The sequence below is a fragment of the Somniosus microcephalus genome, chromosome 4, assembly GCF_052327205.1.
Source record: "Somniosus microcephalus isolate GS21.2 chromosome 4, FLI_Smic_1.0, whole genome shotgun sequence".
Classification (NCBI taxonomy): Eukaryota; Metazoa; Chordata; class Chondrichthyes; order Squaliformes; family Somniosidae; genus Somniosus; species Somniosus microcephalus.
The window spans coordinates 322462804-322490347 of record NC_140990.1 but is presented as its reverse complement, the minus strand read 5'-3'; the positions used below and the strand labels follow the sequence as shown (position 1 = coordinate 322490347).

The following is a 27544-nucleotide window of genomic DNA, read 5'->3' as shown; positions in this document are numbered from 1 at the left end:
CTATCAGTGACGTGTGCCAGCTCACGACCCTGAACACTGCCTTATTTAGCCACAGTCACACCATTTTCTTTGTTGAATAAAACGCAGTGTTCAATTTTTTTCTACCCTCCCCGAAGGAGAAGCTCAAATCTGTTCCTGTGTAATTACAGCTTTATCTGCCAATGCGATATTATGAGGAGATTTGTGGACAAGTGTCAGGATTTTGCCTGCTTCTGCATTTTTAATAGCCAGTTGATCAGCTAAATTTTTTAAGAGACTGTTGGCAAATTCCGAGGCTTGGCTGAAAGAGAGAATGAGTGAATAGCCCCACCATCTGCAATGATTAACGGCTAGCTCGTGGCATTTAAACAATTTTTTAAAAAGCAAGTGTACAGATGGCCCAGAAATTCGGGTCTCCACGGGTGAGTACGCACGGGGTACTCACCCGTAGGCCCAATGGAAGTGCCGGTTTCCTGCATGCACTGCGCATGCGCGGGAAACCGGCACTTCCGTTCCCCTGAAAGAAGGGGTTCAGAGGTTGAACACGTGCGCCGGAGAGGCAGCGCGTGCGCATCGAACTTACGTTTTTTTTGCAGGTTTTCCCGGGAGGGTAAGTCTCCATAAGTTACACGTATAAAAAGCAGTCGCAAGGCCTGCTTTTTACAAGGTAAGTGGTGAATTAATTAAAATTAAAACATTTTTTCCACAGGTTTATTATTTTTTAATACTTTAAAGAAAGGTAAGTTTAGTTTTAGCCCCGTTAGAAAATAAAATTATATTTTTCAAAAATTTAAATTATTGTTTAAAATAGTTATTTCATGTAATTTATAGTTTATTTAAAAAATGTGATTTATTTGAAGATTTAGTGATGTTTTGGGGCTTATATTATTTATAGGTTTGACAGGTCGTCCTGTCAAACTTATGAATGAAGCATTCCCTGCTACCATTGGCTCTCCATGGCCCACGTGATCCCAGGGGACGCATCGAACTAACTGCGCCCCCGGGATACGCAAGCACTGCGCGCCGGCAGTTGGAGGAGGCCCAGGATCGGAATTCCACAGGGGCCCACAGCACAACGGCAGATCAGAGGCTTACACCCGCGGGAAGCCTCCGACCCGAATTTATTAACGTACGAGTGTGAGCTTTTTAAGAAGTTGACATTAACTAGTAACTGATACCAAGAGATGCCTACAGATCTCTAGCACTTACATATCGTGTCAGCCGTGGCTCAGTGGGCAGCACTCTCGCCTCTGAGTCAGGAGTTTGTGGGTTTGAGTCCCACCCCAGACACTAAATCTAGGACGACACTATTAAATCTCCACTTAACATCCTCCGCTCTAATGAGTGCAACCTCAGTTTCTCCACATGCGACCGGAGTCCTTCAACCCTGGTACCGTTTTAATGAACCGCCTCTGCAGCCTCTCCAAGGTCTTGACAATTCTTGGATGAAAGATAGCCAAAAAAGCAAACATTAACAGGAATTATTTTTTTCAAATGCGTTGAACCTGGCACATACCGGGCACTCGGTGATGTTCTGGTTCCACAGGCTCATGTTGGAACTGTCCTCGATGGTGGTGCATCGCTTCTGTCGCAGGTCCCAGCCACAGTAGGGATCTCTGGCTCCCAGACAAGATCTGCCAATCAGATACAGCCATGAATAATTAACCTCCCCCCCCCTCAAAAAAAAAACCCAAACAAGTTCCATTACAGAGAGAAAAAAAAACGCTCCCATCGCAGAAAAAAAAACCTCTTAAGAGGCGATGAGCTGGCTTTGGTCCAGAGATCCGTTAAAGGGTGTAAAGATGAATACGCTCATTCTTGGCACGCCCCACGCTTGAATCAAAGGGCCTAAAACGCAGGGCAGCACCATGACAACAAAAGGTAACAGACCAGTAATAATGAGCACAATTTAAAAAAAAAAACTACACAAATCTGGAATAAAAACTTATGGAAAGTTTGGTGATTTTGTACATTTTACCTTTTTTTTCTTCCTTTTGGAGTATTTAGAGAAACAGGAATAGCATGGACGGCCTGGGCAGGCGTTGCGCGAGAGACACTGTCAACCTGATGGGGGTCTGCTGCCTTTTAGCCAGCTTGCTTATTCGCTGAAAATATTTCTTGTCCCTCTTTCGTTCAGCACCGTTCCCACCTGCCACTGAAGGTCCACTGCCCCATTTGAAGTACCCGTTTTAAGTGCCTGCTTTAACTCGCACCAAGTTCTGTTCGCCCATCAGCCCCGTGTGCTCGCTGACCTACACTGGCTCCCAGTCCGGCAACATCTCTATTTAAAAAAATTCTCATCCTTGTGTTCAAATCCCCCCACGGCCTCACCCCTCCCGATCTCTAGAACTCGGGGGGCATAGTTTCAGAATAAGGGGGGCCGCCCATTTAAAACGGAGATGAGGAGGAATTTCTTCACTCAGAGGGTGGTGAATCTTTGGAATTCTCTACCCCAGAGAGCCGTGGAGGCGGAGTCAGTGAATACATTCAAGACTGAGATAGACAGATATTTGAGCTACAGGGGAGTCAAGGGTTATGGGTAGCGGGCAGGAAACTGGAGTTGAGGCCAAGATCAGATCAGCCATGATCTTATTGAATAGCGGAGCAGGCTCGAGGGGCCGAATGGCCTACTCCTGCTCCTATTTCTTATGCTCTTGGCCTAGAAATTGGGTTGGGGCGCCAAAGTGGCGCAAAAGTCGGCGGAGCGCAGGATTTAGCGCAGCGATCGGAGTGATACCGATCGCCAGAAATTCAGTTTCAGTGCCCCTCGAGGGACACGGGGCGAGGCTCGCGGCACTCCGCGTCCCTCATAGGGCGCTGAAACTGATTATCGCAGCGCAACGTGCCGCAGCGCCACATGCTGCGGCACGGCACGCTGCGGTACTGCAGGCCTTCCTCCCATTGTTAAGGGGGAGGTGCCTGCAACAGCGCGATCCCCGATCGCGAGTGCCGGCAAATGAGCCCGGCACCAAGGAGAAGTGCCGGGCTCTCGGGAAACTGCCGGCAATGCCGCGGGGGTGGGGGGGTGGTTAGGAGGCCGGGGACGGAGGTGCTGGCAGGCGGCCGCCGAAAAAGCGGCCGCCCCGCACCTCCACCTTAACTTGCGCCGCTGCCGGCACAGTAAGGTCCCGTGAACCGGGCACGGGTAGCGAGCGGCGCAACTGCGGCGGTCGCTACCAAATATCGCGAACGGGCACGAATGGGGCGCTGCGCACACCGATGACGTCCTCGGTGGCGGCGCAGCGCAAATGCCTAACGCCACCATTAGCGTCCCTACTGAATATCGCCGCAGACGCAGCCAGTGGCGCTACAGCCACTGACTGCCTCTTTAGGCGCTAACAGGTGGCGCTACTCACCCAATTTCTCCCCCCTTATGTTTTAAAAGAGGTAGCTGCAGAGATAGTGGATGCACTGGTATTAATCTTCCAGAATTTGCTAGATTGTAGAACTGTCCCCAAGGATTGGAAGGTAGCAAACATTACCCCGCTATTTAAGAAAGGAGGAAGTGAAAGAACAGGAAATACAGGCCAGTTAGCCTGACATCGGTAGTAAGCAAAATGCTAGAATCGATTATTAGGGACGTGGGTTACGGGGAGCGGGCAGGGAAGTGGAGTTGAGGCCAAGATCAGATCAGCCATGATCTTACTGAATGGCGGAGCAGGCTCGAGGGGCCGAATGGCCTACTCCTGCTCCTGTTCTTACGATACCAAGCTTGGTCGGAGAGGAAGCGCAGTTGCTGCAAGGTGTGACAGAGATATTTACCCCCGTCCCCCTCCTCCCTCCTCCCACCCTTCCTGCCTGTTTAGAAAAACCACCCGGTGAGTGTCAGGCAACTCATCGCTGCAGGGCAGCCCATTCCATTTAGACTGAAACCCATCATACTTCGCACTAACAGCACACGACGACAGAAAGGACAAAGAGAGGCGACGAAGGCGCAAGAGGGAGAGGCAACAAGGATACGGGCAAGTTAGGAGGCAGGATGATGGCAGAACAAAAACAAGACAGTGCGGGACACAAAAGGTGGATCAGCACGCAGTGAGACAAACAGCAGGAGCAATCAAAGATAAATTTCAAAGAGAACGTGTAGGTGTAAATCATTCTTGCTGTTCTAAATAAATCAACAGGATGGACAATTTTTTCCTCTTCACTTGTCTCCTCGCTGATGCAAAGTTATGTGTGCATTGGCAATCAGCTGCTAAGAAGACTTGCATTTATGTTGCACTTTGAACAAGCAGGGTCTCCTTTCTCTTGATGACCTAATAGAGGTCTTTAAAATTATGAAAGGTTTTGATAGGGTGGATACAGAGAGAATGTTTCCACTTGTGGGGAAGAGTAAAACTAGAGGCCATCAATATAAGATAGTCACCAAGAAATCAAATAGAGAATTCAGAAGAAACTTCTTTACCCAGAGAGTGGTGAGAATGTGGAACTCGCTACCACAGGGAGTGGTTGAAGTGAATAGTATGGATGCATTTAAGGGGAAATATGAGGGAGAAGGGAATAGAGGATATGTTGATGGGGTTAGATGAAGAGGGGTTGGAGGAGGCGGGAGTGGAGCATATACGCCGGCACGGACTGGTTGGGCCGAATGGCCTGTTTCTGTGCCGTATATCCGATGTAATTCTATGTAACTTTATCACCACTCCAAAAAACGTCTCAAAGCGCTTCACTTTGTATTATTACATAACTCGTAGTGGGAGGGGACACTGGGAGTCATAACGCTTAGTTGCGTCTAGACTGTTTTGAGACAGGCTTAATGGACCAGCTGGTCATTTCCTGTCTGCCTGGTAGTCTGCGCTCAAACTCCCATGGTGGGATTTGACCTCCCGTCCTCTGAATTATTAGTCCAGCCTCCAGTATCTTAACCATTACACTACCGTACCCCCTAACTTGGACAACCAAGGTCTCTTGCTTGACTGCCCTATGGAGCCAAGAAGCATTTTCTCCAGAGTTAGTCCTGAGATTAGTCGATCGCCGTGGTATTGTTCAGGATAACTCGGATGATGTGCTGGGTTATAACTAGCGGTGTAGCATGTAAAGCACGGTGCATTATTCTGCCTCTAAGCTGCAGCAGCAGTGTCCCTTTAAGGTCCCCAAACATTACTGAAAATGGGGGCTCGTGCTTGGGCACGGCCGGCCCAGCCACCTGCCGCCCTCTGCTACCTCACCCGGGTGCCCGAAAGATAACCCTCCCCGACCCCCGACACAAAAATACATCAAGCACGGATCCGCGCTGAGGAGGTTTACTAGCGCGGTACCGGTGACGAGGGTCTTCAGTTCTGTGGAGACCCCGGAGAAGCTGGGATTGTTCTCCTTAGAGCAGAGAAGGTTAAGGGGAGATTTAATGGAGGTGTTCAAAATCATGAGGGGTTTCGAGAGAGGACAAACGGGAGGGTCGGTAACCCGAAGACACAGGTTGAAGATCATTGGCAAAAGAACCAGAGGGGAGATCTGGAACGCGCTGCCTGAAAGGGCGGTGGAAGCAGGTTCAATAGTAACTTTCAAAAGGGAATTGGATAAATATTTGGAAAGGAAACATTTGCAGGGCTTTGGGGGAAAGATCTACGGGACTAACTGGAGAGCTCTTTCGAAGAGCCGGCGCAGGCACGATGGGCCGAACGGCCCCCTTCTGTGCCCTACGATTCGAAGATCCAAGTGGAAGACAGCAGCATAATCTCATTGAAATGCAGAAACAAAACGGTGAGATTTTTTTTTTTTTTTTTGGAGTGGAGACTCCGGAACGGTCGAGCTTCGGCGACTGAACACCGGCCGGTAACCTGACACCCGTCAAGAGACCCGCACCAACGGAACGCTCGGCTGGCTTTGGTATCCAAGGCGACGGCGATACCTGCTTACCAACATGGCCCACAGCCAACCAGGGATGAAGCGTGAGACACGGAGGGCTGATACGCGCTTGTCGCTATGCCAGCAAGCGGTTAAAAAAAAAATCAGCTCTGCCCACTTCAACAGCCAAGAGTTTTGACAACCAACCTGTTATCGCACAAAGCAATCGTAAAGTCATCTTACAGCGTGCAAGAGCACGCCAGAAAAACTGAAAACCATCACCAATCAACATGATGCGTCTTCGCGGTGTCTGCTGCCAGATGTTGGCACCGACATGCGATAGCAAAAATAATTTTTTTTTTAAATTACACTTAAGCCACTACACTTTAATGTTGTGCCAATACATTTCTTGTGTGACAACTCTTCATTCATCACTTCAAATTGTTCCCACCACTACCACCTCCAGTGACAAGCCTGCGACAGTTACTTCACAGCTCAAACCCGCTCTCTCCCAGTGGCAGCTCAGATCTGAAGGACGGGATCTATAATTGTGCTGCTCAAGTGGACATAATGTGCAAACTCTACACACCCTCCATAGCCGCTTAATGAAATCTCAGGGGATAACGCTCCACTGGTTAGATCTTTCCTTTTGTAGCAACTTTGTTCACGCTTGTCAAAAACTACCGCACAAAAAAAAAAATACCACAGACATCGGAAGCAGATTCAGCAGTGCTGGACGCCCCCGTCGCCAAGGTGACCACGCCGGCCGAGTCGCCATTCACAAAAAAAAAAAGCCCCTCCTGAAGACATCGACTCTTGGTAAAGGATGCGGTTCCACAGGCACCGCTGGCACCTTGCTCAAGTGGCATTCCTTCACGGGCGAGCCCTAGACAGTTGAGATTGTTATTCTGAAGCTGGGGTCGTTCTCCTTGGAGCAGAGAAGGCTAAGAGGAGGTTTGATAGAGGTGTTTAAAATCATGAAGGATTTAGACAGAGTAAATAAGGAGAAGCTGTTTCCAATGGCGGATAAAGGGGCAGGAGGTTGAGAGGGGATTTGAGGAAAAACTTTTTCACCCAGAGGGTGGTTGGAATCTGGAACTCACTGCCTGAAAGGGTGGTAGAGGCAGGAACCCTCACAACATTCAAGAAGCATTTAGATGAGCACTTGAAACGTCATAGCATACAAGGCTACGGACCAAGTGCTGGAAAATGGGATTAGAATAGACAGGGCTTGATGGCCGGCGCAGACACGATGGGCTGAAGGGCCCCTTTCTGTGCTGTATAACTCTAAGGCCAAGAAATTGGGTATAGCCCCGCTTGGGGCGTTAGAATTGGCACTGCGCAAATTTTATAGCCAGACACAACTTATCGCCACCTCGCGCGATATTGGGTTGCAGCGCCCCTAAAGGTGATTGAGGCGCAAAATCAGGCGTTACATGGGACTCCTAAGGCGCTAACCTAGCGACGCTACTCAATATCGGCGCGGGCGGGCGCAACGCAGGTGCTGTCAATTACCGATGACCACGAGACTTTCAGGCGCCGGCCAGCTCTTAAAGGGGTGGGTCAGTAAGGATCAGCAGCCACACTCTGCGCCTTGTAGGCCTCAAAATTGGAGCTGGCCATTCTGTGGCGTCACAAACTTTGAGAAGATGGAGAGGGTGAGGCAGAGAGCGGAGCGCTTTACCGATGGGGCATTGGATGAATTGGTAGGCGCAGTGGAGCGCCGGCGAGATGTGCTGTACCCCGACAATGGCAGGAGGCCTAATCAGAAGGAATACCGAAGAGCTTGGAGGGAAGTTTCTCAAAAGGTCAACTCCAACAGCATGGTGACCAGGAGCCCTGTGAAGTGCAGGAAGAAATTCAACGACCTCACTCGGGTCGTGAGGGTGAGTGGTGTTTCGGCAAACTTCTTCATCTCTCCATCTGCACCTGACTTTATGGCCAGAGGGTGCGCGATGCCCCATTGGCCATCTGTCAGCAAGCACGCATGGCCCTTTCTGGGAACACACATGCACATTAAACTCAGGGCATGATGTAAGGGCTATTCCACCATGGGTGGCATGAGATGATAACTCAGGGCATGATGTAAGGGCTCTTCCACCATGGGGGGAATGAGATGACAACTCAGGGCATCATGTTTCATCACTTCCCGTCCTTTCTCCTGCAGGCCAAGCTGGCGAGGAACCGCAAGGAGCAGCTTCGCACCGGAGGAGGACGTCCTCAACTCCAGACTCTCACGGATCTCGAAGAGAGAGTCCACCAGATTGTTGGAGGCCGTATGATTGGTGCTGTCACCACTGGAGCTGCCGACCCCATTGTGCACAGTGATGGTAAGGTCCTCACCTTTTTGAGCTGTCTCCTTCCACTTGTTCCCCCCACCAGCATGCTTTTTCACTCTGGACCCATGTCAGAACATTGCAGCAATCTTGCATCCCTTGCTGCCACCCTGTCCTTTCGCTAAAGCCACTCTTCAACCTCCCTGCTTTCAGATGCTGCATCACCAGCTTGGGAGCCGGGCCCTCAAGCTGCCAGTGCCACTGCCTCCGGAGGCGACGAGCAGGAGGAAGCCGGAACATCCGTGCCAGCCTCAGGGGAGCTAGCCCATCTGGAGACTGGGGATAGTAGTTCCCTGGAGGGGAGGGGGTGGTCTCTGATGAGGAACCAGTTGCAGGAACCAGCGGGCTGCAGCAACGCGAGGGGGGTAGGAAAGCTCGGGGGCCGTCTCCCCGGAGGGCGAGGCAGGCCGCCATGGCTGCTGCACAGAGTGCAGAGGAGGTGCGTAGCCTTGCGGAAATGAGCGCCCAGGCTCGGCTCAGGCACACTGAGCTGATGGCTGCAGTGGGGAGGATGCTTGACTCCATCGACACACTGGCAAAGAGTGTGCAGGACTTTGGGGCAGCAATGGAAAGGACTGTCCAGGGCTTCGGGGCAGCAATGGAAAGGACTGTCCAGGGCTTCGGGGCAGCAATGGAAAGGACTGTCCAGGGCTTCGGGGCAGCAATGGAAAGGACTGTCCAGGGCTTCGGGGCAGCCCTGGAAAGGTCTGTCCAGGGCTTGACCGAAGCAGTGGAAAGGGCTGTCCCGGCCTTGTCCGAAGCTGTGGAAAGGACTGTCCAGGGTTTCTCCGAAGCACTGGCACCTGCCACGCAAGTGCTCAGTGCTGCCACGCAGTCACTTGCTGGCCTCCTGCACACGCAGATTGAGGCCACGCGAACACTGACTGCTGCCACCCTAGCTGGATCAGGCAGGATTACCCGGGGCCCTTGCAGCACCACAGCAGGCCATCAATCTGTGGACCAGCCGATTGTAGCGCATGCTGCGGTGCTGCCCCGTCAGAGTGCCAGTGTGTCGGCCGACCACGGAGCAGGTGTCCGCTCTCAGGATGTAAGCATTCCTGATGCCACCGCTGGCACGTCTCCACTGCAGCTGCCACCACCTGCAGGACACACTACTTCTAACCATGCACAGTTGGAGCAGTCAGCATCCAGGCCCTCCAAGCCCAGAGGTCGTCCAGGCCATCCCTCAGGGGCTTCTGCGCTTTCGGACACTCAGCAGGCGTCCCCCAGCCTTGACGCAGCCACTGGGGTCCAATTATGGAGGAGCTGCAGGGAAGGAAGGGGCCGATCTCATAAGAGAAGTAGATCTCCATCAAGGGGTAAAGAATAGAGGGAGCTGTTGAGACGTCTCATTTGTAGAATTCAAGGCCGTCTACACCTGCTGTGAATGTTAGTCATGTTTTGGGTAGTGTCGCGGGTTTGCCAGACAGTTATGTGTTAGTTCGTTAGTTATGCTTTCTGTTGCCATTGCTTTGTCATGCTGGAAGGAAGCACTTTTTGGAAAATAAAGAAAATGTTTTATTTACACTGGAACTCTAGACTATTTACAAGCATGGTGGCCTTCATAGGCTTTGGGCGAACCAGAGGGCACTGATCCAATTACACCCAGCATTCCGTCAGAGGGGCCTAGAACAGAGTCCTTATGAGCCTCTGACGGACGGTCCTTCCAGTTTCTGGGCCCCTCCCGTCTTCCTCCTCCTCCTCCTCGTCCACCTGCTCTGCTGGACCTTCAAGGTCGGCTGGCATTGGCTGGGTGCGTCGGATGGCCAGGTTGTGGAGCATGCAGCAGACCACGGCGATGCGCGACACTTGCTCCGGCGAGTACTGCAGGGTGCCCCCCGAATGGTCGAGACAACGAAACTGCTGCTTGAGCACACCGATTGTGTGCTCCACAATGTTCCTGGTCGCCTGATGGCTGGTGTTGTAATGCTCTTCTGCCGGGGTGCTGGGCAGACGGAGCGGGGTCATGAGCCATGGGCAGAGAGGATAGCCCTTGTCGCCAAGAAGCCAGCCTCGTGGGTGAGCCGGGGCCTCGAAAAGGTCAGCCACTGAGGTCTGCCGCAGGATGAACACGTCGTGGCTGCTGCCAGGGAATTGGGCGTTGACCGCGATGGTCATCTGCCGGTGGTCACAGACCAGCTGCACATTGAGGGAGTGGAACCCCTTGCGGTTGCGGAACTCTTCGGGATTCTGTAATGGCGCCCGCAAAGCCACGTGTGTGCAATCAATGGCGCCCTGCACCATGGGGAAGTCCGCTAAAGTCGCGAAGCCCTGTGCGCGCTCCCCCTGCTTCTCCAGGGTCAAAGGGAAGGTGATTAATTCCCGCCTCCTTCTATATAGGGCAGCTGTAACTTGCCGGATGCAGCAATGCACCACAAATTGAGAAATGTTTGCAATGTCCCCAGTTGCTGCCTGAAACGAGCCGCTGGCGAAAAAGTTTAGGGCAACAGTGACTTTGACGGCCACCGACAGAGTGGTCCTGCACCGTAACCGCGGCTGCAGATCTTCAGCAAGCAGGTGGCACAGCTCAGTCACCACATCCTTTCCGAATCGAAGCCTTCGCATACACTGCTCCTCCGACATGGCAATGTATGACACCTGCTGCCTGAAAACCCTGGCAGCGTACGGTCGCATTTGGCGATGTCCATTGCCCCTCCTCCTTCTGGCCATTCCCGGCCGTCTCTCCCTCCGCCTCTGTGCCCTTGCCATATATTCAGCCAGCAGGACGTTCCCCTCCAAAGCAGCTCCCATTATAATGTGAAAGAAGTAAGACGCAGTAATATCTCACCAGCAAACTGTTGTGGACAGGGCTGAAGGTCCAAAGGCACCGCTGGCTCAATGAAAAGTACGCTCTCCCACTGAAGGTCAGCAACTCTCTCCAACAACCAGCACGATGCCCACTCAAAATGGCTGCCGCTTTTATACCAGAGCAGTCCCCTTTAAATAGCGCCCCCCTAGCCCGAGAAGGACTTGGGAACGTTCCAGCAAGCTGTCACTATTAGCGCCAGGCGGAACGGAGGCAGGCGCCACTCAATTTCCGGTCCGAGGAGCCAAAAAGGCGTTGCACACTGAAATTACGTCATGATCTGCCTGCACCCGCGAGCGGGCGCTAAGATTTAGCACCGGCGCTAAAACCCACTCAATATAGCAAGAGGCGCTGGGTTCACTGCGCACGGGCGAAAATTGGCTAACGCCCCACTTCTCGGCCTCTTTAGGCGCTAATCGCAGGTGCAACCAACCAAATTTCTCCCCTATGACTCTAAAAAAAATGTTATGCAGCTACTGGTTAGGATTTGAAATGCACTGCCTGATAAGTTGGTGGATAGAAATTGCAGGGGTATGGGGAAAGAGCGGGGGAGTGGGACTGACTGGATTGCTCTTCAAAAGAGCCGGCGCAGACTCGATGGGCCGAATGGCCTCCTTCTGTGCTGTGCTATTCTATGACTGCACTCCCGTCTTCTATCTGGCGGCTCACGTTGGAACTGCAGGCATGTGGACACCAGGTAAGAACGGAATAAATCTCCGGTATACGAGCCGCCTGAAGCGGCACTCGAAGGCTCGTAAAACGAGGAACGGCCGCTGTGTGGGAGTTCAGAGGGCTGCCGTGGATTGTGGATCCGTTCCCACTTCGTGAAACGCCAACTTCAGCAGAAGAAGGGAGGAAGACAAATAATTTGACAACCCCCACCAAAAAATCTTTTACATAACAAAAGCGCTTCCATTTCCCTGGACACCTGTTCTATAAAGACGTGCTGCGGATTTAGTAAGCCTCTGTTTATGCAACTTACCTCTCTCCGTGGAAGTGAACATTCACACACACACAGCAGAGTTGAATTGCTATTTAATCTTAAATATTAGAGGTAAATCAATGTGCACCCAGCAATATTTTTCACTCCTCCCTTAGTCAGACAACTTAGATTACTATTGTACTGTAGTGTTTATGATACTGGACCAGCAACCTAGAGCTCATGATTTCAAATCCCATTGTGGCCAAGTTGTGAAATTGAATTCAATTCATCTGGTAATTTATGGGCTGTCACCAAAGACGGGCCACAAAAGTTGACTAATTGTCATAAAAACTGAACGTGGTTCGTTGATGTCCTTTAGACTGCCTCCTCTCCCTGGTCAGGCCCACCCGTGACTCGAGTTAACCGTTCACTCGTAAAGACTCTGAAGTAGCGTAGCCAGCAGCTCGGCTATACGACCAAATCACAAATGGCCAACCCCCAACAAACAGGAGGGTCGGCGTGTTAGGGCCACTGCGAGGTGGCGCGTGAGGTCGCCGCGGGTTGGCGAGCGGGGTCGCTGCGGGTTGGCACGCGGGGCTCACCAGGGGTTGGCGAGTGGGATCACCGCAGGTCGGCAAGTGGGGGATGTTCAACAAGCCAGAATTGGAGGAGCGCATATATCGCGGTGGGGTGGGAGGGGGGTTGTAGGACTGGAGGAGATTACAGAGGTAAGGAGGTGCGAGGCCCCGGAGGGATTTGCACACAAGGTTGAGAGTTTCAAATCTGAGGCGTGGCCGGACCGGGAGCCAACAGGACGTTTGTTGGTCTGTCTGGTGCAGAGACGGAGACGGCAACTCCAAGTTGTAAGGGAAGTTGTGCGAGGAGGCGGGGGTCAAAATCCCTCATTGACCTGACTGTCAATTTAGAAAGAGAGAGAAAGAAATGGATCCAGAATGTTTAAGCTTCTTGCTGACTCAAGGGAGAATCGGAAACTGAATTCTAATGAGCCCAATCAACAGGGGATATCGGACCTTGACAAGTAATTTCCAGGGAAAATATAATTTAATCTGGACTGTCAAAAAGTGAAGTTTTAATTGCAGATAATCATATTATTTAAGGCATGCGCCGGCTAGGAAGGAAGTCTTTTCTCCCGGTATTTTGAAAGTTTATGATTCCATAGTGGTGCAGTGTACACTGGACATCTGTTTTCTGACAGTGCTGTACTTAGTGGAGGCGCAGAGTAGCTGACTCAGCGGGGAGTTGGTTAACAGGTAATTATCCACAGCTGCAGCTACCGTTTCCTCACACCTCAAATGTTTGGACGACCAAAAAACTTCAACAGTTTTCCATTTTGGAATTTTTTTCCCCACTTTCCCTTCTCAATGGCACCCCCACCCGCACAAGCTTCGTCCCTCTTCACCTCGCGACACCTATTTGCATAAGAACATAAGAAATAGGAGCAGGAGTTAGGCCATTCGGCCCCTCGAGACTGCTCCGCCATTCAATGAGATCATGGCTGATCTTCTACTTCAACTCCACTTTCCTGCACTATCCCCATATCCCTTGATTCCCTTAATACAGGAAACTTTGGTTTATCCGGAGGTTAACTGTCCAGAATGCTCGAGCCACCGGCAAAAAACAGGAGCCATTTCGTTAGGTTTTTTTTCTTTTCGTTGCTTTTTTTTCACCAGTCAGGCTCTGCAAGGTCTCGCTGAAGCTGTTGCTAAGCTACAGAGACGCTTGCAAGGTACGGCTGACTGTTTAGAAGCTAAGCAACAGGGTTTGTTGCCAGATACGGAGCTCAAAATCTCCGTATGTTTCAACATTAGCGCTGGTTTGTCCGGCAGCTTTGATGGGACGGCAACAGCTCGGTCCTGTCGGTGCCGGATAGCACAAAGTTTCCTTTATCCAAAAATCTATCGATCTCTGTCTTGAATATACTCAACAACTAAGCCTGCACAGCCCTCTGCGGTAGAGAATTCCAAAGATTCACCACCCTCCGAGTGAAAAAATTTCTTGTCATCTCAGTCCTAAATGGCCAACCCCTTATTCTCAGACTGTGGCCCGTGTTTCTAGGCTCCCCAGCCAGGGGAAACATCCTCACTGCATCTACCCTGTCAAGCCCTGTAAGAATTTTGTATGTTTCAACGAGATCACCACTCATTCTTCTAAACTCTACAGAATATAGGCCTAGTCTACTCAAAGTCTCCTCATAGGACAATCCCCCCATCCCAGGAACCAGTCTGGTGAACCTTCATTGCACTCCCTCTATGGCAAGTATATCCTTCCTTAGGTAAGGAGACCAAAACTGTACACAATACTCCTGGTGTGGTCTCACCAGGGCCCTATATAATTGCAGTAAGACGTCTTTACTCTTATACTCAAATCCTCTTGTAATAAAGGCCAACATACCATTTGCTTTCCTAATTGCTTGCTGTACCTGCATGTTAACTTTCAGTGATTTGTGTACAAGGACACCCAGGTCCCTCTGAACACCAACATTTCCCAATCTCTCACCATTTAAAAAATACTCTGCTTTTCTATTTTTCCTATCAAAGTGGATGACTTCACATTTCTCCATGTTATATTCCATTTGCCATGTTCTTGCCCACTCACTGAGCCTGTCTATATCCCCTTGAAGCCTCCTTGCATCCTCCTCACAACTTACATTCCCACCCAGCTTTGTATCATCAGCAAACTTGGATATATTACATTTGGTCCCCTCATCCAAACCATTGATTTCATTTGTGAATTGCTGAGGCCCAAGCACTGATCCTTGTGGTACCCCACTAGTTACAGCCTGCCAACCCGAAAATGACCCGTTTATTCCTACTCTCTGTTTTTTGTCCCTTAACAAATCCTCAATCACTGCTAGTATATTACCGCCAATCCCATGAGCCCTAATTTTGTTTAATAACCTCTTGTGTGGCACCTTATCAAATGTCTTCTGAAAATCCAAATACACATCTACTGGTTCCCCCTTATCTATTCTGCTAGTTACTACCTCAAAGAACTCTAACAGATTCATCAAACACGATTTCCCTTTCATAAATCCATGTTGAATCTGCCCAATCCTATTATTATTTTCTAAGGGCCCTGTTACCACGTCCTTAATAATAGATTCTAGTATTTTCCCTACTACTGATGTCAGGCTAACTGGTCTGTAATTCCCCGTTTTCTCTCTCCCTCCTTTCTTAAATAGTGGGGTTACATTTGCTACCTTCCAATCCGCGGGAACGGTTGTAGAATCTATGGAATTTTGGAATATGACAACCAATGCATCCACTATCTCTATAGCCATGTCTTTCAAAGCCCTAGGATGTAGGCCAAAAGGTCCAAGGGATTTATCGGCTTTCAGTCCCATTAATTTCTCCAGTACTATTTTTTTACTAATACTAATTTCTTTCAGTTCCTCATTCTCGCTAGACCCTTGGTTCCCAACTATTTCCGGGAGGTTTTTTGCGTCTTCTTCCGTGAAGACAGACACAAAGTATTTGTTTAATTTCTCTGCCATTTCCTTATTCCCCATTATAATTTCTCCTGTCTCAGCCTGTAAGGGACCCACATTTACTTTCACTAATCTTTTCCTTTTTACATACCTATAGAAGCTTTTACAGTCTGTTTTTATGTCTCTCGCTAGTTTACTCTCATTCTATTTTCCCTTTCTTTATCAATTTCTTGGTCCTCCTTTGCTGAATTCTAAAATCCTCCAATCCTCAGGCTTACTACTCCTTTTGGCAATATTATAAGCCTCTTCCCTTGATCTAATACTATCTTTAACTTCTCTTGTTATCCACGGTTGGACCACTTTTCCTGTGGGGTTTTTGTGCCTTAAAGGTATGTATATTTGTTGTAAATTATGTATTAATTCTTTAAATGCGAGCCATTGCTCATCCACTGTCATACCTTTTAATGTAGTTTCCCAATCTACCTAAGCCAACTCACCCCTCATACCTACATAGTTTGCTTTGCTTAGATTTAAGACCCTAGTTTCAGATTTAACTAAATCACTTTCAAACTCAAATTAAAATTCTATCATATTATGGTCACTCTTCTCTACAGGCCCCTTTACGACAAGGTTATTAATTAACCCTTTCTCACTGCACAATACTGGATTTATAATAGTCTGTTCCCATGTTGGTTCCTCAACATACTGAGGCAGCGCAGCGCATCGGGACGCAGCATCAGCCACGTCAACCCGCTAGAGCACGTCGGCCGGCTGCTCCTCAGCGGGGAAGCATTCCAACTGGGAGGAGGGGAGCCGAGCATGGCGGCCAGAGGCCGGACCGGAAGCGAGAGAAGCAGGCCCCGGGCCGTCGGACCGTGGAGCCGGCGACGGTGAGGTGGAGGCCGCGGCGACTGGAGGGTGTGTTCGGCGAGTCGGGCGGAGGCAGCGCAGCGCATCGAGCAGCAGCCACGACGACTCGCAGTCCAACTGGGAGGAGGGGAGCCGGGAATGGTGGCCAGAGGGTGAGCGGGAGAAGCAGGCCACCACACGTGGAGCCGAGCCGGCAACAGTGAGGAGGAGGCTGCGGTGACGAGGAGGACGGAGCAGCTGAGGGACATCGTGCTCCCACTGCCACTGGATGCCAAAGAATTGACTTTCTGAACACGGCGCTGTAAGAATAGCTGACGTGTCCCTACGGGGAGTAAGCATTCCATTGTACTAGTTACATATGGCAAATAAAATTGAATTGAATTGAATTGAATCTAGAAAACTATCTTGCATACATTCCATGAATTCGTCCTCCACACTATTACTGCAAATTTGGTTTGCCCAGTCTATATGTAGATTAAAGTCCCCCATGATTACTGTATTACCCTTGTTACATGCACCTCTAATTTTCTGATTTATACTCTGCCCTACATTACAACTACTGTTTGGGGGTCTATAAACAATTCCCACCAATGTTTTCGGCCCCTTGCTGTTTCTTAGCTCCACCCAAACTGATTCTACTTCTTGATTTTCAGAGCTAAGAGCCTTTGGCCTAGAAATTCGGTGGCCCAGTTAGCGCCCAAAGAGTGCACTTAGTAGGTTTAGCGCCACTGGCCATGCCTCCCGCGAAATTTAGCGGGACGCTAATGGCGGCGTTAGCCTGTAGCGCTGCGCCGCCACCGATGACGTCATCGCTGTGCGCAGCTCCCCGCTACCGCCCTGATCGCGATATTTGGTCGCGCCCCCCGCTGTAACGCCGGTCACAATTTGCGACCGGTTCAGGGGGGCCTACCTGCGGCGGTAGTGGCGCTAATTAAAGGGGAGGTGCGGGTCGGCCATTTTTTTTGCTGGCCGCCTGCCAGCACCTCCTCGCGCCGCCGTCCCCGGCCTCCTGAGCCCCCCCCCCGGGCAGTGCCGGCTGTGTCCCAAGAGCCCGGCACTTCTCCTTGGTGCCGGGCTCTTTTGTCGGCACTCGCGGTCTCCGATCACGCTGGTGCAGGTCGCTCCCCTTTAAGAAGGGGAGGAAGGCCTGCAGTACCGCAGCGCGCCGTGCCGCAGTGTGTGGCGCTGCGGCACATTGCGCTGCGATATTCAGTTGCAGTGCCCCAAGAGGGATGCGGGGCGCCTCGAGCAGCACCCCGCTTCCGTTTGGGGCGCTCAAACTGAATATCAGACTGGCGCAAGCGGCTCCGTCCGGAGCGGTAATTCCGGCGCCCAGGCGAGCTTGGCGCCCCCGAATTTCTAGGCCTTTCTCTCTAATGTCTTTCTCCCATCCTTTATTATCAGGGTTACCCCGCCTCCTTTTCCATTTTGCCTATCTCTTCTAAAAGTTAAGTATTCTGGAATATTTAGTTCCCAAACTTGGCCACTTTGCAACCACATCTCCGTTATGGCTATTGGATCAAACCTGTTAATTTCTATCTGCGCTATTAATTCATCTATTTTGTTGTGAATGCTTTGCGCATTCAGATACAGTGCCTTTAGCTTTGACTTTTTTCTATTTTTCCCTGATGTCACCTTAGTCACTGGTACCCTATTACCTTTGTTACTCTCTCTGTCCCTTCCTGACCCACTCTGCTTATTTTTACCCAAAACTCTACTCTGTTCTAGAGCCTTGACATTTCTCTCACTGCTTTTAAATTTACTCTTTCCTGAATCCTCCCACCCTCCCATCATTAGTTTAAAGCCCTGTCTACTGCCCTAGTTATTTGATTCACCAGGACACTGGTCCCAGTCCGGTTTAAGTGGAGCCCATCCCAACGGAACAGCTCCCTCTTTCCCCAGTACTGGTGCCAGTGCCCCATGAACTGAAACCCCTTCCTCCCACAGCACTCTTTGAGCCACGCATTTAAACCTCTAATCTGTTTGTCCCTATGCCAATTTGCGCATGGCTCAGGTAACAATCCAGAGATTATTACCTTTGAGGTTCTGCTTTTTAATTTGGATCCTAGCTCCTCAAACTCCCTCAGCAGACCCTCATTCCTAGTTCTACCAATGTCGTTGGTTCCTACGTGGACCACGACAACTGGATCCTTCCCCTCCCACTCCAAGTTCTCCTCCAGCTGCGAGGAGATGTCTTTAACCCTGGCACCGGGCAGGCAACACAACCTTAGGAATTCTCGATCGCGGCTGCAGAGAACAGTATCTGTCCCCCTGACTGTACTGTCCCCTATCACAACTACATTCCCTTTCACTCCCCCCACTTGAATGGCCTCCTGCACCATGGTGCGATGGTCAGCTTGCTCATCCATCCTGCAGGCTTTTCCTCATCCACACAGGCAGCAAGAACCTCATACCTGTTGGACAAGGGCAAAGGCTGAGGCTCCTCCAGCACTGCACCTGGGGTCCCCTTGCCTGCCTGAGTTGCAGTCACACCCTCCTGTCCCTGACCACAAACCAGACCTGTACCACTACCTAACCTAAGGAGTCTGATTGCCTCCTGGATCAAAGTGTCCAGGTAACTCTCCCCAACCCTGATGCCCCGCAATGTCTGCACCTCAGACTCCAGCTCAAAAACCCTGAGATGTCAGACGTATCCAACAGACGATGGCCACTTTCCGGCCGCTTGCCCAAATGGCCAATGGCTTTCAAAATGGAGGCATTGCCAGACTGGTAGCCAATGTAGGTCAGTGAGTATAGGGGGTGATGTATGAACGGGACTTGGTGCGAGTTAGGATACGGGCAGCAGAGTTTTTGATGTGCTCAACTTTATGGAGGGTGGAAGATGGGAGGCCAGCCAGCAGAGAGTTGGAATAGTCGAGTCTGGAGGTAACAAAGGCATGGATGAGGGTTTCAGCAGCGGATGGGCTGAGGCAGGGGCGGAGACAGGCAATTTTACGGAGGTGGAAGCGGGTCTTCGCGATGGAGAGGACATGGCGTCGGAAGCTCGGCTGAGGGTCAAATAGGACGCCGAGGTTGCCAACATAGAAACATAGAAGATAGGAGTAGGAGTAGGCCATTCGGCTCCTCGAGCCTGCTCCTTCATTCAATGCGATCATGGCTGATCATCCAAATTCAGTACCCTGTCCCTGCTTTCTCCCCATATCCCTTGATCCCTTTACCCTTAAGAAATATATCTAACTCCTTCTTGAATATATTTAATGAATTGGCCTCAACTGCCTTGTGTGGTAGAGAATTCCACAGGTTCACCACTCTCTGGGTGAAGAAATTCCTCCTCATCTCTGTCCTAAATAGCTTACCCCTTATCCTTAGACTGTGACCCCTGGTTCTGGACTCCCCGGCCATCGGGAACATCCTTCCTGCATCTAGTCTGTCCAGTCCTGTTAGAATTTTATTAGTTTCAATGAGATTCCCTCTCATTCTTCTAAACTCCAGCGAGTATAAACCCAATCGACCCAATCTCTCCTCATACGTCATTCCTGCCATCCCAGGTATCAGCCTGGTGAATCTTCGCTGCACTCCTTCCATGGCAAGAACATCCTTCCTCAGATAAGGCGACCAAAACTGCACACAATACTCAAGGTGTGGTCTCACCAAGGCCCTGTACAACTGCAGCAAGACATCCTTGTTCCTGTACTCGAATCCTCTTGCTACGAAGTCTGGTCCGGCCTCAGACAGAGGCCAGTGAGGGGGAATGGAAAGCATCTGGGGAACGAAAGCTGAGCTCAGCGCAGTCACACACGCAAGTGCTGTTTTAGCTTCTGATTCAGGGGGGACTCACGTTTCAGTTTTGTAGGAGAAGCAGCGCTCCAGTGGGATCTTCAACACTCTTCCGTTCAATCCCACGAACAGGGACCGGTCACTGTGAAGGATCTGCAGGCTTCGAATCGGTTCCCGTTGGCCAGGTGGAAGCAGCTGCAGTTCTTCCAAGTAGCAGCCGCAAAGGCTCTTGTTCTCCGACGAGAGGGTTTTCAGAATGGTGCCATGTTCTAAGTTCAAAAAGAACATGATATGAAGTGCAAGTTAAACATAAGAAACAGGAGCCGGAGTAGGCCGTTGGGCCCTTTGAGCCTGCTCCGTCAATCAATAAGATCATGGCTGATCTTCTACCTCAATTCCAGCTTCCCGCCTGATCCCCATATCCCTTGATTCCCTTAGAGTCCAAAAATCTATCGATCTCAGTCTTGAAAATATTCAACGGCTGAGCCTCCACAGCCCTCTGGGGTAGAGAATTCCAAAGATTCACAAACCTTTGAGTGAAGAAATTTCTCCTCATCTCAGTCCTAAATGGCCGACCCCTTATTCTGAGACTGTGACCCGTGGTTCTCGACTCCCCAGCCAGGGGGAAACATCCTCCCTGCATCTACCCTGTGAAGCCCTGTAAGAATTTTGTATGTTTGAATGAGATCACCTCTCATTTTTCGAAACTCTAGAGAATATAGGCCTAGTCTACTCAATCTCTCCTCGTAGGACAATCCCCCCATCCCAGGAACCAGTCTGGTGAACCTTTGGTTGCACTCCCTCTATTCCAAAGATTCTCCACCCTCTGAGTGAAGAAATTCCTCCTCATTACAGTCCTCAATGGCCGACCCCTTATCCTGAGACTCTGCCCCCTGGTTCTAGACACTCCAGCCAGGGGAAAACAGCCTCTCAGCATCGACCCTGTCAATCCCTGTAAGAGTTTAAAGGGGTCAGCCGCGTTACTGAAGTCAGCGATTCAATTTGTCAAAATCAGAAATCGAATAAAAACCTATATTCAGGACATTAACGCAACGGGATGATGAACGTACAAGTGAAAAAATATTGAAGGTAAATTATATATTTGAGCCTCAATGTACCACATGATGTTGGGTGAGCAACAACAACAACAACAACGTGTATTTATAAAGCGCCTTTAACGTAGTAAAACGTTCCAAGGCGCTGCACAGGAGTATTTGAAGACAAATAATTTTGACACCGAGCCACATAAGGATAAATTAGGGCAGATGACCAAAAGCTTGGTCAAAGAGGTAGTTTTTAAGGAGCGTCGTAAAGGAGGAAAGAGAGGTAGTGAGGCAGAGAGGTTTAGGGAGGGAATTCCAGAGCTTAGGGCCCAGGCAACAGAAGGCACGGCCGCCAAAGGTTGAGCGATTATAATCAGGGATGCTCAAGAGGGCAGAATTAGAGGAGCGCAGAGATCTCGGGGGGGGGGGGGTGGGTGTTGTGGGGCTGGAGGAGATTACAGAGATAGGGAGGGGGCGAGGCCATGGAGGGATTTGAAAACAAGGTGGAGAATTTTGAAATCGAGGCGCTGCTTAACTGGGAGCCAATGTCGGTCAGTGAGCACAGGGGTGATGGGCAAACAGGACTTGGTGCGAGCACAGATTCAGCAGAATGATACTGGGCTTAGAGGGGTAAATTATGAGGCCAGGTTGCATAAACTTGGCTTGTATTCCCTTGAGTTGATAAGATTGAGCGGAGATCTGATCGAGGTGTTTCAAATGTTACAAGAGTCGATTGGGTAGGTACGGAGAATCTATTTCCTTTGGTGGGGGAATCAAGAACAAGGGGACATGATCTTGAAATTAGAGCTAGGTCGTTCAGGAGCGAAATCAGGAAGCACTTTTACACACAAAGCGTATTAGAGATCTGGAATTCTCTCCCCTAAAGGCTGTGGTAGCTGGAGGTCAGTTGGAGCTTTCAAGACTGAGATTTTTTTTAGGTTAGGTTATCAATGGATAGGGTATCAATGGATAGGGTGTCAATGGACAGGGTATCAATGGATAGGGTATCAATGGATAGGGTATCAATGGACAGGGTATCAATGGACAGGGTATCAATGGACAGGGTATCAATGGACAGGGTATCAATGGATAGGGTATCAATGGTTAGGGTATCAATGGACAGGGTATCAATGGACAGGGTATCAATGGACAGGGTATCAATGGATAGGGTATCAATGGACAGGGTATCAATGGACAGGGTATCAATGGACAGGGTATCAATGGACAGGGTATCAATGGACAGGGTATCAATGGTTAGGGTATCAATGGATATGGTGTCAATGGACAGGGTATCAATGGACAGGGTATCAATGGACAGGGTATCAATGGACAGGGTATCAATGGACAGGGTATCAATGGACAGGGTATTAATGGACAGGGTATCAATGGACAGGGTATCAATGGATAGGGTATCAATGGACAGGGTATCATTGGATAGGGTGTCAATGGACAGGGTGTCAATGGATAGGGTACCAATGGATAGGGTATCAATGGATAGGGTATCAATGGATAGGGTATCAATGGTTAGGGTATCAATGGACAGGGTATCAATGGTTAGGGTATCAATGGATAGGGTATCAATGGATAGGGTATCAATGGACAGGGTATCAATGGACAGGGTATCAATGGTTAGGGTATCAATGGACAGGGTATCAATGAACAGGGTGTCAATGGATAGGGTGTCAATGGACAGGGTGTCAATGGATAGGCTATCAATGGACAGGGTATCAATGGATAGGGTATCAATGGACAGGGTATCAATGGATAGGGTGTCAATGGACAGGGTATCAATGGACAGGGTATCAATGGATAGGGTATCGGTATCAATGGACAGGGTATCAATGGACAGGGTATCAATGGATAGGGTATCAATGGACAGGGTATCAATGGACAGGGTATCAATGGACAGGGTATCAATGGACAGGGTATCAATGGATAGGGTATCAATGGACAGGGTATCAATGGACAGGGTATCAATGGACAGGGTATCAATGGATAGGGTATCAATAGGTAGGGTATCAATGGACAGGGTATCAATGGACAGGGTATCAATGGACAGGGTATCAATAGGTAGGGTATCAATGGACAGGGTATCAATGGACAGGGTATCAATGGATAGGGTATCAATGGACAGGGTATCAATGGACAGGGTATCAATGGACAGGGTATCAATAAACAGGGTATCAATAAACAGGGTATCAATGGACAGGGTATCAATGGACAGGGTATCAATGGACAGGGTATCAATGGACAGGGTATCAATGGACAGGGTATCAATGGACAGGGTATCAGTGGACAGGGTATCAATGGGTAGGGTATCAATGGACAGGGTATCAATGGACAGGGTATCAATGGACAGGGTATCAATGGACAGGGTATCAATGGACAGGGTATCAATGGACAGGGTATCAATGGACAGGGTATCAATGGACAGGGTATCAATGGACAGGGTATCAATAGGTAGGGTATCAATGGACAGGGTATCAATAGACAGGGTATCAATGGACAGGGTATCAATGGGTAGGGTATCAATAGGTAGGGTATCAATGGACAGGGATCAATGGATAGGGATCAAAGCTGGAAAAATGGAGTTGAGTGGCAGATCAGCCATGATCTGATTAACTAGCGGAACAGGCCCAAGGCATGGCTACAAGAACAGGGCAAGTCCAGGGTACACTGATGGAGAGGGTTTGGCGGGTTCGCCTCCTGTCCCGTCAAGTCCTCTCCATCATCTCCAGTCAGGTGGTGAATGGACGCAGCTGCAATAACACGCAAGTAAATTGACACCATCCACTCCTCCGACACCTAGGGCACTGTATACTGTCCACAGGAGGCACTGCAGCAACTCATGACGCTTACTTGAATAGTACCTCCCAGCCTCGTGACCTCTAGCACCGAGAGGGACCAGAGAAGCATTAAAAAAAAATTCATTCACAGGATGTGGGCGTCGCTGGCAAGTCCAGCATTTATTGCCCATCCCTAATTGCCCTTGAGAAGGTGGTGGTGAGCCGCCTTCTTGAACCGCTGCAGTCCGTGTGGTGAAGGTACTCCCACAGTGCTGTTAGGGAGGGAGTTCCAGGATTTTGACCCAGCGACGATGAAGGAACAGCGATATATTTCCAAGTCAGGATGGTGTGTGACTTGGAGGGGAACTTGGAGATGGTGGTGTTCCCATGCGTCTGCTGCCCTTGTCCTTCTAGGTGGAAGAGGTCGCGGGTTTGGGAGGTGCTGTCGAAGAAGCCTTGGCGAGTTGCTGCAGTGCATCTTGTAGATGGTACACACTGCAGCCACGGTGCGCCGGTAGTGGAGGGAGTGGATGTTTAAGCAATGCTGTAGGAACACCATTACCCAAGCTCTCCTCCAAGTCGCACATAATCCTGATGTGCGTGACATATAATCGCTGTTCCTTCATCATCGCTGGGTCAGCATCCTGGGATTCCCTGCCTTAAAACCATTGTGAGAGCATTATCAGCACAAGGACTGAAGAAAGCAGCCCACCAGCACCACCTTCTCAGGGAAACCAGGGGAGGGGCAACAAATCTTAGCCTTGCCAGCGTCGCCACAACATCCCGAAAACAATTCCTTTCTAAAAATGCGCGATGCCACCACAGCCAAACAGCTTGCCAACATTCACTGCACAGGCTCGCACGATTACCTGAGCGGCCAGCACCTGCTGGAAGTGCGCGCCAGCGTGACTCACTGCCTTCAGCAGATGAAGGGGGGAAGATAAAGAAAATGAGCATTGACGTAAGAAAACTACTTGGTCTAAGCGTTAAACAAAGCTTTAATCAATTGTTTTACAACATGGAGGTCTAGTTGTGTCCTTCACTAGTTCCTGTTAGTAATGTCCTGCGCAAGCTGGGCCCGTGCCCGAGTATTTATACTCTCCCTGGACAGCGCCACCCGCAGGCCGCTCAGTTGATTCATGTCAAGCATGTTTTGCCGTCGCGACTTACCCGTGCCGATATACATCACGTGGTAGAGCGTGTCCCTGCCTTGCACGATGTCCACCACGAGCTTGGAGAACCGCATGTTGTCGTGGGTCACCAGAGGGTCGACGGAGACCGGCTGCACCACGTCGTTCATGAGGAAGAAGCGCTGAGCGTCCTGGAGGCTGCGTTCCGTCAGGTTCTCGTTGGGTCCGCTGCCTCCGAGCGAGCCGCACTGCAGCACGGGTAAGCACAAGCACGGTAAGGATTCCTTCAGCCCCCCTGGGATCGCATCCTCATTAACACGCCACTTCCACCCAAAATACGCCCGGATCGCTCAAAAGGTCAAGTCTCCTACATTAAATACTCGGAGGAGAAAAAATTTGCAGGGATATGGGGGCAAGAATGGGGGCAGTGTGGGACTAACTGGATTGCTCTGCGAAAGACCCGGCATGGAATCGATGGGCCGAATGGCTTCCCTCCGTGCTGTACTATTCTATGATTCTAACAGTACAGATTCCTCGCCTATCTCCGGAGTTAACTGAAACAAACGGCTTCCAAAGTCTCTGGTTTACCTTCAAAGGAAAGTAAGCTGTAGCATATAGAGTATTCAGTAAAACTTTCACCCGGAGTGGGAATCATAGAAGATAGTAGCAGGAGTAGGCCATTTGGCCCCTCGAGCCTGCTCCGCCATTTAATGAGATCATGGCTAATCATCCAAATTCAGTACTCTGTCCCTGCTTTCTCCCCATATCCCTTGATCCCTTTAGCCTTAAGAAATATATCTAACTCCTTCTTAAATATATTTAATGAATTGGCCTCCACTGCCTTCTGTGGTAGAGAATTCCACAGGTTCACCACTCTCTGGGTGAAGAAATTCCTCCTCATCTCTGTCCTAAATGGCTTACCCCCTTATCCTTAAGACTGTGACCCCTGGTTCTGGACTCCCCCGCCATTGGGAACATCCTTCCTGCATCCAGTCTGTCTAGTCCTGTTAGAATTTTATAAGGGGGGTAGGGGCATGGGGCAGGGGGCGGTGCGAGTGCCAAACCTCCCCTGACCTCAGCAGCAACTGGAACGCCCAGGCTCCACCTGCACAGTGGGCCTCTGGAACAGGCTGCCAGCTCATGTGGTGGGCACAGGTCCAAGTGAGAGCTAGCCGGGGGAGGAGAGAGCACCTCATACAAAAGGTCAGTCGCGCATAATATCATCAGGGACAGACTGATCTTCTGGACTAGTTTCGATCGCATAAGGGGGTGGGAGAGGAATATTGCCGGATTTCTTTCTCCCCCCCGCCCCCCGCCCAACCCCACCCACCAAATTGGCCTGGGTTTCTTTTAATCTGGTTATTAGCCCCTCCCAGGAGATCAAATGGCTTTCGGGTGGGGTGGAGATTGTATATCGGGCCTTGGTGAGGCCACACCTGGAGTACTGTGTACAGTTTTGGTCTCCTTACCTAAGGAAAAGCAGAGTATTTTTTTTAAATGGTGAGAGATTGGGAAATGTTGGTGTTCAGAGGGACCTGGGTGTCCTTGTACACGAATCACTGAAAGTGAACATGCAGGTACAGCAAGCAATTAGGAAAGCAAATGGTATGTTGGCCTTTGTTACAAGAGGATTTGAGTATAAGAGTAAAGACGTCTTACTGCAATTATATAGGGCCCTGGTGAGACCACGCCTGGAGTATTGTGTACAGTTTTGGTCGCCTTACCTAAGGAAGGATATACTTGCCATAGAGGGAGTGCAACAAAGGTTCACCAGACTGGTTCCTGGGATGGGGGGATTGTCCTATGAGGAGAGATTGAGTAGACGAGGCCTATATTCTCTAGAGTTTAGAAGAATGAGAGGTGATCTGATTGAAACATACAAAATTCTTACAGGGCTTGACAGGGTAGATGCAGGGAGGATGTTTCCCCTGGCTGGGGAGTCCAGAACCAGGAGTCAGCATCTCAGGATAAGGGGTCGGCCATTTAGGACTGAGATGAGGAGAAATTTCTTCACTCGGAGGGTGGTGAATCTTTGGAATTCTCTACCCCAGAGGGCTGTGGAGGCTCAGTCGTTGAGTATATTCAAGACTGAGATCGATAGATTTTTGAATATTAAGGGAATCGAGGGATATGGGGATAGTGCAGGAAAGTAGAGATGAGGTAGAAGATCAGCCATGATCTTATTGAATGGCCCACTCCTGCTCCTATTTCTTATGTTCTTATATACAGGAAACTTTCTGGTATCCGGCACTGATGGGACCGAGCTGGTGGCGTTAGATCAAAACTGCCGTATAAACCAGCGGCAATGTTAAAACATACAGAGCTTTTCAGCTCCGTGTGAATCAACAAACCCTGTTGCTTAGCAACAGCTTCAAAACAGTCGGCTGCAGCTGCAAGCGTCTCTAGCTGAAGCTGTTGCTTAGCTACAGACCTTGCAGAGCCTGACTGGGGAAAAGAAAGCAACGAGAAGTAAAAAAACTTATAGAAAATGGCTCCTGAATTTTGCTGGTAGATAGAGCTTTCCGGACTTTTAACCTTCGGTTAAACGAAAGTTTCCTGTATTGTGATGCACAAGGTATCACAATTGTATGGGGCAGGCTGGATGGACCAGAGGGTCTTTTCCTGTCTGCCAGTGTTCGTATGTCGCCGGTTAGCTGCCGACCTGAAGCAGGCCAGTAGGTGGCAGTGGAATTTTGGGTGGC

At 50.0% G+C, this 27544-nt stretch overlaps 1 protein-coding gene across 4 annotated transcripts in view; it reads right to left on the bottom strand.

Annotated features, from left to right (window-relative positions):
- sema5ba (sema domain, seven thrombospondin repeats (type 1 and type 1-like), transmembrane domain (TM) and short cytoplasmic domain, (semaphorin) 5Ba) overlaps positions 1 to 27544 on the bottom strand; it is a 423201-nt gene that overhangs the window by 74049 nt on the left and 321608 nt on the right. For all 4 annotated transcript variants that reach the window (XM_085986838.1, XM_085986837.1, XM_085986839.1 and 1 more), the window contains 3 exons: positions 24883 to 25090; positions 19945 to 20152; positions 1496 to 1613 (listed from right to left, as the gene is read on the bottom strand). In XM_085986838.1, the coding sequence (XP_085842964.1) occupies positions 1496 to 1613; positions 19945 to 20152; positions 24883 to 25090 (534 nt within the window). The remainder of the gene's footprint in view (positions 1 to 1495; positions 1614 to 19944; positions 20153 to 24882; positions 25091 to 27544) is intronic.